Genomic DNA, 10,318 nt, shown 5'->3' with positions numbered 1-10,318 from the left:
GAGAAAGCAAGCCACCAGGTCTAGGACTCAAACTGTGGCTGACCATATGAGAATCCAGTGCCCCAACCACCACACCACCTGCTGGTCCTCAAATGATAAATCTTAATAAGCCAATTCTTATCGACCATTTCTTTATACAAGTGCATAGTGTAATTAAGCTCTTATGGGTCATTTCATGCAGAGATGTCCATTGACTAAAAACAAATACTGGGCCAGCTGTGGTGGTACAGCAAAAAAGCAATGCTCCATGATGCTGAAGCCATATGGGCATGATGTGGGGAGGGGTTCTTGTACCAAGGTCTCCCTGTGCATGCTGGGAGTACACACTCAGGCCTATGATCCTGGCTGGCTAAGACTGGGAGTGGATCATGGCCTGGCAACCCTGTTGGGGGTGTCTGCCTTTCTCTGTCTTTTGTTTTCTCTCTCTCTTCCTTTCTCATGAAAGAAATAAATAAACTTAAAAAAAGTACCAATATAATGTCAGCCCACAGCCTGATGTTCAAGGGAGCTAGATCCCACATGGCCAACCACACAGTTCGAGGCTTGGAAGCTGTGATACAAAAGACACACCAGGGGAAATATACAGGTGGTGTGATAGCTATGAAAGCTGGATTCCACATGGCCAATTATACGGTTTGAGTCCTGGACCTGGAGGCTTGAAAAACATACCAGTTGCATGTGTGTACATACCCAAAATCCCAAGGGAAAGATGGAGGAGAAGGGATTGCAGTGTGGCCATCCATTCTAGGGGGTAGGAGTGATTTCTCACACCCACCCAGGCTCTCTCCTGAGAGTGCATGTGCCTTATAAGAAAAAATAATTTTAAAAATGAAAGAAGAAAGGAGAAAGAAGAAAGAAAAAGAGGAGGAAAGAAGGAAGGAAGGAAGAGAAAGAAAAAGAAAGAAAGAAAAAAGAACAGAACAGAACAGAAAATGAGACGGACACACCAGGAGTGGGTGTGCATGCACACTGAAAATCCCAAAAAGAAGGTGAAATGGAGGAAAAGAGATTGCAGTGTGACCATGTCCCATATGGAGGAGAGTGCTTTCTCTCTGTCTCTCTGGTGAGTGTGCACATCCTCTGCGGGGATATTTATCTATCTCTATATATAATCAAAGTTTTTTGTCACACTTTTTCTAGACACATAAATAGGACTATTACAAATCTAGAGTCAATATAGGATCATTATTTTAATATCACATTTAAAACTTAAATTTAAAGTATAGCTTGCCAAACTATTACAGGAAAAATGAAGGCTTATTTATTGCTTTCAGGGCTTACCTTTGATTTTAGAACTTCAGGAACAGGAGGGAAGTAATCCTCATAGGAACCATTTTGAAGAAAAGACTTTTTAAATCGTATTGTGGACTGCAGAAGTCTCAGATTTTCTGTAAAAGAGGGAGACAAGTTACTTTATGTGAATAGTAAGGTCCATTTGAAAGACATCTTTATCCTGATATATTACTGAGTTTCCCCTAAGATAATAGCCTAGTTCAATAGAAATATAAGATGAGCAAAAATTTAACCTTTCCTTGAACTGTGGGGACTGTAGAGTTTATTACTCTAAAAATATTCATAGGTATTCCTCCTTGAGATAAAAATATTTCTAGCAAAGGTACTACATAGATTTGGCTCTTTATGAACAAAATATGCTTTTATTTCTGACTTTTGAATATACTATCAAGTTGATGTATTTGGGGGAGAATAGATCGTAATCACAGTGATGTAAATATACCCTTGTTTAATTCGGGTCTGATAAACAAAAACCAGGCCTAAATACTTGGGCTATTTGATTGCTAATAAGTCTCACAAAACTACTTTGGTGTAGGGGAAAAAAAGGTGTGTCTCCTAAAACAATCTGAGAGAACAGATATTTTCTCTTAAAAGAGGAAAATAAACATTTGATTAAAATGCAGTCGTTTTAGTTGCCTATGTCGGCAGAAAATTGAAAGTAAAGTGTGTTGAGGAAGGAAGCAAAAATACTATGCCACAAAATTGTTTATGTAATTTACACCCGCTTTGAGAACTCTGTATTATACTTCTTAATGATTTTTTTTTAACAACTTTTAGATAAGGGCATAGAAAATGTCACAGAAAAGTGTCTGAGCCCCTAATGACTCTGGACAATTGAGGAGTTTGTCCAGGTGGCCTTCGTCACATTATCCACTATACGGCCATTACACATTGAAATTTGTCCAGGTGACTGACCAGGTGTGCTAGCAGCAGCAGCAGCAGCAAGAGAATAATATAATAAGATGATTTAATATTCCTTTAGTATAACAAATCACCAAACTAAAACTGATGCATATAAAAACTACAATTTAACTTTTTTTCATTCTTTTGAAAGCAAGCATCTTAAAAGGCTTACTCCTTTAGAACGGAATTAGAAACCATGAGCAGAATTTGACTATTAAGAAGAGTATCACTGGGATCAGCAGATGGTGTAATGGTTACATTGCTGGACTCTCGTGTAGTCGACTGCGGTTCCAGTTCTGGAATTGGTAGCTTGAGCTCACACCAGGAGTGTGTGTATGTGTGTGTGTGTGTGTGTGTGTGTGTGTGTGTGTGCTTAAAATCCCTAGAGGAGAATAGAGGAGATGGGATTATGGCATGGCCATCCCCCCTGGAGGGTGATTTCTCACTTTCTGTCTCTCTGTCACTTTCTGTCTCTCCAGCAAGTGTGCATGCCCTATAGCAAAAATATCTATTAGAAGAAGAAGAAGAAGAAGAAGCAGAAGAAGAAGCAGAAGAAGAAGAAGAAGAAGAGGAAGAAGAAGAAGAAGAAGGAGGAGGAGAAGGAGGAGGAGGAGGAGGAGGAGGAGGAGGAGGAGAAGAAGAGAAGAACATTACCTTGTGATCCCTTGGCCAAATTGTCAGTCATATTTCTCACACATGCCAAGTAAGGAATATAAGGACTATTTGCTGATATATTTAGCAGGGCATCTTCAAAGTTTTCCAGGATTAAAAGCCTATGGAATTAGAAAAAGAATATATAATTTACATCACCTAAAAATGAAGCAAAATCATTTTGTTGAGATCATTTCACTGCCTGATTGTTTGGCCAGGGTTGACCTGGGTGTTACAACACTGCAAAGTAGGGCGTCTTCCCTTGCTAAATCCAACTAGCACCCTTGCTCTGGATTCTCTGAGCTCTTGCCTTTCTAGGTGCATTATCTTTATGGTTAATTATTTTAATAACCAATCATACGTGGTTTAAGATAATTTCTAGGCACATATATGTGAAAGAAAAAAAAATCACTGGGCTAGGGGGTACCAGGTGAATTATAGAATTACCAGGCCAGACATAGTGGTGCATGTCTATAATCCCAGCTACTTGGAGCTGAGGTAGGAGGACACTGAATCTGAGGCCAGATGGGCAACATAGTCTCTAAAATAAAAAATAAAATAAAATAAAATGAAGGACTCCCAGTTAAAGTTAAATTATCGATCAGCAATGAATAATTTTTTAGTGTAAGTACATCTCACAGGTTTGCACATTTTTCTTTTCTTTTCTTTTTGTTCTAAACCTGGCAACCTTTTTGGCCTCAGTTTCTTCTGGCTAAATAAGAGGTAGGGGACGGGATGATCTGCCGATACCTCGCACCCATAACATTCAATATCTATATTCAAATTAATGTCGGTGTGATTGACAAGAAATAGTGGAATCCAATTGACAAGTATACATTCCATTTTTCTCCAAACAACCAATTTAGAGTTCCCATATTAACCACCTTCTGGTTTTCCTTCAAACTGACTGGCAGGTGAGGGAGGATATAACCTTTAAGACAAAAATCTGGATTATACATTTATTAAGTTGTATATGTAGGACAAATATGCAATAATGCAGATTCAGCTTTTTTAAAGCCTAGGACAGAGGACTACCTTTTCAATAGTCTTTTTGAGGAAATGGAATATATATTCTTTTTTCCCCAGTAAACTTGTACTCAAAATAGTTCTTGAATCAATGCCTACTTTTTTTTTTATTTGATTTTTCCTCAAATTGACACATGAGGCAGATCTACATGAATGAATGTGTGTTGCATACATCTTGTCACTTCTTCTAGGAGGCTGCATTTCTATTTATTTTTGTAAATTCTTCCCTATGTCTACTCTTGAATTTTACATATAGGAAGATTGAATCAATGACAACAGCCAGTTTGGGGACCGTCTGCTCTGAATAAAACTTCACAACATACAAACTAAATAATCTTATGAGATGTTTGACTTAGTTGTTCTTTTTTGTAAACACTAGTTGGGGAGACTTACCCTGGCACAGCTAGTAAACATAGAAAAATGTCTGCATTAATATTAAACAGGCCTCAAGGTCTTTTGTTGCGGGTGAGCAACACTGGATCTTTGTGGAACTTTTAAAGGAAAACAAAATCAGTGGCAACAAGAGTCTTTTCGTTGGTGGTCAGAGCACAGAAAAGTGGTGAGACAGCTGACTCTCATTTAGATACTATTCATAGCCTCCATTTTTTTATTTTTTTTTTAAGAAGCACCCATTCCAAAGGCCCTCTTGCTTTTGCTTAGGCGTTTCCTTGAAAGAGACTCTTGTTAATATTGTACATGATTATCACAGACTTTTGAGCTTTTAGACAGATTTATCTATCAAAGCCTTCTTTTAGACAATCAGTGCCATTTATCAATTCACAATCAAAGGACAGGGGACTCTACTTTTAGACGAAGTTTTCTAGCCTAATAAAAGAAACTATCTATTGGAGAATTTTCTCAATCACATTACAACTATTGAAAACCCAAAAGAAGTGTGATAAATGACAAAACTAACCCGTTGGACCTAACCACAATAGAGTAGGCACCTGACATATTGTGCTCTGCAGGCTGGGACCACCTGGGAAGCCTACATTTTATTTTTAGTCCAAATCAAAACCCAGACATGGTGGTATGTACCTGCAATTTCACAGACTTAGTAGACTGAGGTAGGAGGGCCACAAGCCCAAGGCTGGCCTGGGCAATATGGCAGAACCCTGACTGAAAGAACTGGGCATGGAGCCACACATCTGGGAAGCTGATGCAGGAGGATTACACCATGGACTTCAACACCACCTCTGAGATCAGTGAGTCAGGTCGATCAAGTCATGATTCAATAATGACCAACGTCCTGATAGGACTATCTTAGACAAACGTTTTGGAATATATGATTGCTTTCATGATGGCGAGGGAAATCATAAGCAGTCTGAGGAAAAAAATCCTCCAGGTAAATTAGAGAATGGGATTTGGGAATGCAGCATAAAAAACCAACAACCACCAAAAAAAAAAAAAAAAAAAAAAAAGAATTATAGTAATAATCGTAACATTATTGTCTTTGGGAGAGAATAGCCCATTTATTTTATTGGGCTACAATAAGTTTAGATTTTAAGGTAAACTTATTTATCCAGTAAGCAGCTTGAAAGAATGATCCATTTAGTTGTATATTTCATGTTCTGATCACCCTTGACTCCATCCCCATCACAGGATATCTAGTGTTTCCATTTTGTAAATCACAGGCTTGAGTTAACAACTGTTGTAAAGATAGATATGTAAGTTAACAGAAGTATAGGAAGCTGCAGAGATATTGGACTTTTTCTGAGAAATGGCAGTGATGCATTTCTGGACCAGCATGTGTGGGGTGGTTTTACTGCCTCAGTGAGACCTCCCCTCCCCAACCCAGTTATGTCTCTCTGACCCTTCCATACTTTTTTCAATTTTGCTCTTTCTCCACTTGTGTTTGTATTCTTCTCTGTCATAGTTATTACAGCAAACAGTCATTTCTATCCAGTTGCAGGACTCAACAGCAAAATACTGGCCTAACCTTCCAGATAGACTGGCACAAGAGATCTCCATGATGTATTGCCAAGCTTTAAAAAGGGAAGTTGAGCTAGAAGTGACCTTGAAATATTTCAGCCATGTTTTTAGTTTTATTTGATCACCAAGATTTTTGAGAATGGATTTAATATACTTTAAAAATTAAGATTCCATATCCATTTGCCACTATTTTGGTATTATTCTTTTAAGCCGTTCCATTCATATATCCTTTATACGAAATTCTGCCTACTTCCCAAGAGTGGTTACAGTCAAAGATAAACTTATAGGGACCAACATGAGGCATGATGGTTAAGATGCTGGACACTCCCACATGGCCAACTGCGGTTTGAGTCCTGGACCTGGTGGTTTGGTTTCTCGCTCTCTTTCTCTCTCTTTCTATCTGTGTGTGTGTGTGATCAAATTAAAATAAATGAGTGAATAAATAAAATTAAATAACTAATCTAAAATTATAAAAAGCTAAGCTTATAGATAATGCATTTTAGAGCTGCCTTCCTTAGAAAATTCTAGGCCAAAGAATTTATCTTGTGCCAGTATTGCCACTCTGTGATTATTTTAAATCAAGAATGGAAAGGAAGTCTGAGAAAAAGAAATCCCTTAATTTCATCAATCAAAGCCTTCTCAGAAGTATTGAATTCTTCCTAATAAACTGTCAACTAGCTGTCAGCAGTCAACTATATTTGCTGCAGAATTTGCAGGACTGCAAGTGCTGGCATTATCAATGTTGTGAATGCCTTAAGGCACTGATAAAGATACTTGGCTTCAGCAATACTCATCTAGTGTTCTCAATTTAAACCAAAGGACCCAACTATTTGGAACATGGTAGTCTGGCTAGGAGGAAATCAGAGGCTCAGTTATTCTGGAAAAGCTCCTGGGTCAGTTTACTTAAAGGAGAAAGCACAAACAACAGTAGAAGCAGGAAGTGATTCTTGTGTAAGAATTTTGCCTAGAACTTAGAAAAATAATGAAACTTTTTGGAAAATAATGGAAATTTTTATTAACAATTAGAATAGATTCTGTTTGACAAAAAGAAACAAATGGTTAAAGATAAGTCCTACATTTTCATTATAATCAAAAAAAGGTATTTTTGGAACTGAAGTCCCAAAGAATTTAGTACTATTAGTTTATCAGGCTAAAGCAACCTTTACATAACAGGGCATCTGGTCTTTAAATTTGCCTTCAGTTAAAGGGACTGACCTCCATCTTCTACTTCTATTTGCATTTCCTACCACAATTCTTGCAGTTACTTTAGGGATCAGCTTAACATTAATGGTCTTTAGACATCATGGCTGCTACTGTCATTTCCACTTCCTATTCCTGGGACTGTGTATATCCCAATAAAAGTCCAAATTAAATTATATATGAAAATTTTGCCTACCTGGATATCATGGAAAACAACAAAATTGGCATTACCTTGGCTGGGCATAAGAAATATTTTCACTCTTTAAAAACTGAAAGAAGTGTGAAAAATTGGATGCTGCTATGATTTGAATGTTTGTGTCCCCCCCATCCTCAATTCATACGCTACTTCTAAGATGGTATTAGGCGGTGAGACCTTTGGAAGGTGCTTAGGTTGTGAGGGCAGAGCCCTCATGATTAGAATTGATGCCCATTTGAAAAAGGCCCCTGGGTCAGCAGGTGACATGGTGATTAAGGCACTGAATCCCACATGGCCGACTCCATAGTTCAAGTCATAGACTGGCATCTTGGAAAACATGCCTGGTGTATGTGTGCGTGCTAAAAATCTCAAGAGGAGAATGGATAAGAGTTTGTAGCGTGCCCATCCCTCCCAGAGGGTGCTTTCTCACTTTCCCTCTTTGTCTCTCTCCGGTGAGTGCACATGCCCTGTGGCAAAAATCTGAAGAAAAATAAAAAGACCCCAGTGAGCTAGCCTGCCCCTTCTACTACCTGTGGTCACAGCAGGAAGGTGCCTCCTATGAATCAGAAAGTAGGCTCTCATCTTGAATCAAATCTGCTAACACCTTGAATTTCTCAGCCTCCAGAAGTGTGAGAAACACATTTCTATTATTTATAAGCGGCCCCATTTACGGTATTTCATTATAGCAGCCCAAACAGACTAGGACAGATGCTTATACATTTTTCATCAGGAAAAACCTTAAGAGTTGGAAACTGGACCTCCAGCTAGAGTCTTCTCACAGAAGGAAGGTAACCAATTCAGACATGACACATTGGACCTAGTTAAGTCATCGCAGAACTGAAAAAGAGATTCTCTTGTTGCATTACCCAAAAGTATCATGGGAAAATACCAAAAACACATTCCTGCGTAGTAGACTTGGATGAGGCTCTTCCTTTAGTCAGTCCATTGTCAGTTTTTCTATTTTGTGATTTCACACGCTGATAAAGAACATCATGTTTCTGAGCTGTTTGGGTGGCTTATTCAGCCTAGTTACCTTTTAATTTAGAAACAAACAACTGAAGACTTACTGTGCAGCCAGACTGCTTGGGGATAGAGTCCATTCGTCATCCTCACTCCACACATGTGTTGTATTATCAGAGTCACCTAAAGTAATAGCATTTATATAGGTAAATATTTAAAACGTTTGCTTGAAAACATAATTTTTTTTTTCTCAGCAAAAATTAGCCCAGGTCAAATTAATGGGAAAACAAATACAGAAAAATCTAGACTTTTTCTCCGAAAGACTTGACAAATGATGTCTCTGCTCTTTTTTGTTGGAAACATTTAAGATATTCATGGAAGATAGACTTCTACTAATCTAAATAATCCCAATAGTCAAGCACATGCTTTTCTAACAAACTCTGTCTCTGTGTACCAAACCCCTACATGATTTTATCCCAAGTATATGCATAAATAACTCTTGGATACTTTCATGGAGATTGACTACCATGCGATTTGTTAATCAGATGATGTCAATTTCAGTCTTACGGGTCATTGAATTTCTTTTTTCCTTCAGTTGTCTAGAACGTAGCCTTAGGAAACATCTGCCATTGCTAATCTATATTTTCTGTTTTCAAAAAGCAGCCACTGATCTCAGTGGAATGCAGCTGTGAATGCAAAATGCTTAATGTGATATAATCATATGAAGGTGCATAGTGTGGAAGGCAATCACTAAGTTCGGTGTAATGGAAACCATGTAAAGACCTAACGGAACACGGTCAACTGCCCCTAGAAGTTCAGTAGGTCACTGACTAGTTGGCTGCACAAAGTGGTACCATAAAAGCGTAAGTGTAGAGCAGCATTCACATAAAAAATTGAAACGGGAAATGCTTTAAATGGTCACTGCGTAAATAAAAACACCATCAAACTATTGCCTTAATTTGGTTTCTTTAGAGAAATGGTGTCACTTAGATTTTAAAGAATTATTTTATTTACATTTACTTATTTATTTACTTATTTTTTTTAACTTGGCCAGAGAGAGAAGGAGAGAGAGGGAGAGAGAGAGGGAGAGAGAGGGAGAGAGAAAGAGAGATAAAGTGAGAAAGCAAACTGCTAGGTCTGGACTCGAACTGCAGTCCACCATGTGGGAGTCCAGTGACCTTAACCACCATTCCACTTGCTGGCCCCAGGTATCACTTATCTTATTCTTCTCTTCAGACACTACTCATTCCTTATAAATAATCCAGTATGTTTCAGTACTATCATTTTTAACAATGGCCTAATCACTTTCTTTTTTTTTTGGAGAGATTTTTTTTTGCTATAGGGCGCGTGCGCTCGCCAGACAGAGAGAGACATAGAGACAGAAAGTGAGAAATCACCCCCCAGGGGGGATGGTCGCAATCCCTTCTCTTCCATTCTCCTCTCGGGATCTTGGGCACGCATGCACACGTGCCCAGCGTGAGTTGTAAGCCACCGGGTCCGGGACGTGAACCGCGGTCAGCTATGTGGGAGTCCAGCGACATAGCCATTACGCTAACTGCTGGTTCCCTGGCCTAATCACTTTCGATAGACTGTTTTATTACCAGCTTTAATAGTTTTTCCATTGTCTCTGCTTAGTGCAACAATTTTGTCTACCTGAATACCTGGAAAACAACAAAAAAATAAGTAATGTGAAAAATTGGATGCTGCTATGGCCTTCTAAAAAGGACACTAGCTCAAAATTAGGCAATCAGGTATTTTTTTTCGGTGCTATTGTTCATTTTACTTAAATCAGCATGTGTGTCAAAAAGACTATCCCCTATTTTAAAACTTCCGTGTCTGTTTCTCATGTCAGTCATGTCTGAGTGATGTTTGCTGGCCTTAGTAACTGGCAGACTGGCTTTTTTAGTTTCCGTGTTCAGCAGAGTGAAGTTTACTGTGCTCTACTCAAGGCGTAGCTAAATACTGTCGCTCTTAACCATAGTAAAGCATCAATGAGTTAAAGGACCAAAACCAAAGATGCCCAGTTAAATAAACCTAATTGGGGCCAGCAGGTGGCATGATGGTTAAGGGTACTAGACTTCCACATGGCTGACTGGTTTGTCCCAGATCTGACAGCTTTCTCTCTCTCTCTCTCCCTCTCCCCTCTCTCTCTCTCTC

The 10,318-nt window shown here is 38.7% G+C and overlaps 1 protein-coding gene across 2 annotated transcripts in view; it reads right to left on the bottom strand.

Moving 5' to 3' along the window:
* The window catches only part of ABCA12 (ATP binding cassette subfamily A member 12), a 217,443-nt gene that overhangs the window by 102,092 nt on the left and 105,033 nt on the right, over positions 1-10,318 (bottom strand). For both annotated transcript variants that reach the window (XM_006157460.1, XM_006157461.1), the window contains exons 9-11: positions 8,269-8,344; positions 2,851-2,969; positions 1,282-1,388 (exon numbers count right to left, since the gene is read on the bottom strand). In XM_006157460.1, the coding sequence (XP_006157522.1) occupies positions 1,282-1,388; positions 2,851-2,969; positions 8,269-8,344 (302 nt within the window). The remainder of the gene's footprint in view (positions 1-1,281; positions 1,389-2,850; positions 2,970-8,268; positions 8,345-10,318) is intronic.

The sequence above is a fragment of the Tupaia chinensis genome, unplaced genomic scaffold (genome assembly GCF_000334495.1).
Source record: "Tupaia chinensis unplaced genomic scaffold, TupChi_1.0 Scaffold000542_1, whole genome shotgun sequence".
NCBI classification, from domain to species: Eukaryota; Metazoa; Chordata; class Mammalia; order Scandentia; family Tupaiidae; genus Tupaia; species Tupaia belangeri.
The sequence above is the reverse complement of the archived record's forward strand: the minus strand, read 5'-3'. Positions and strand labels throughout refer to the sequence as shown.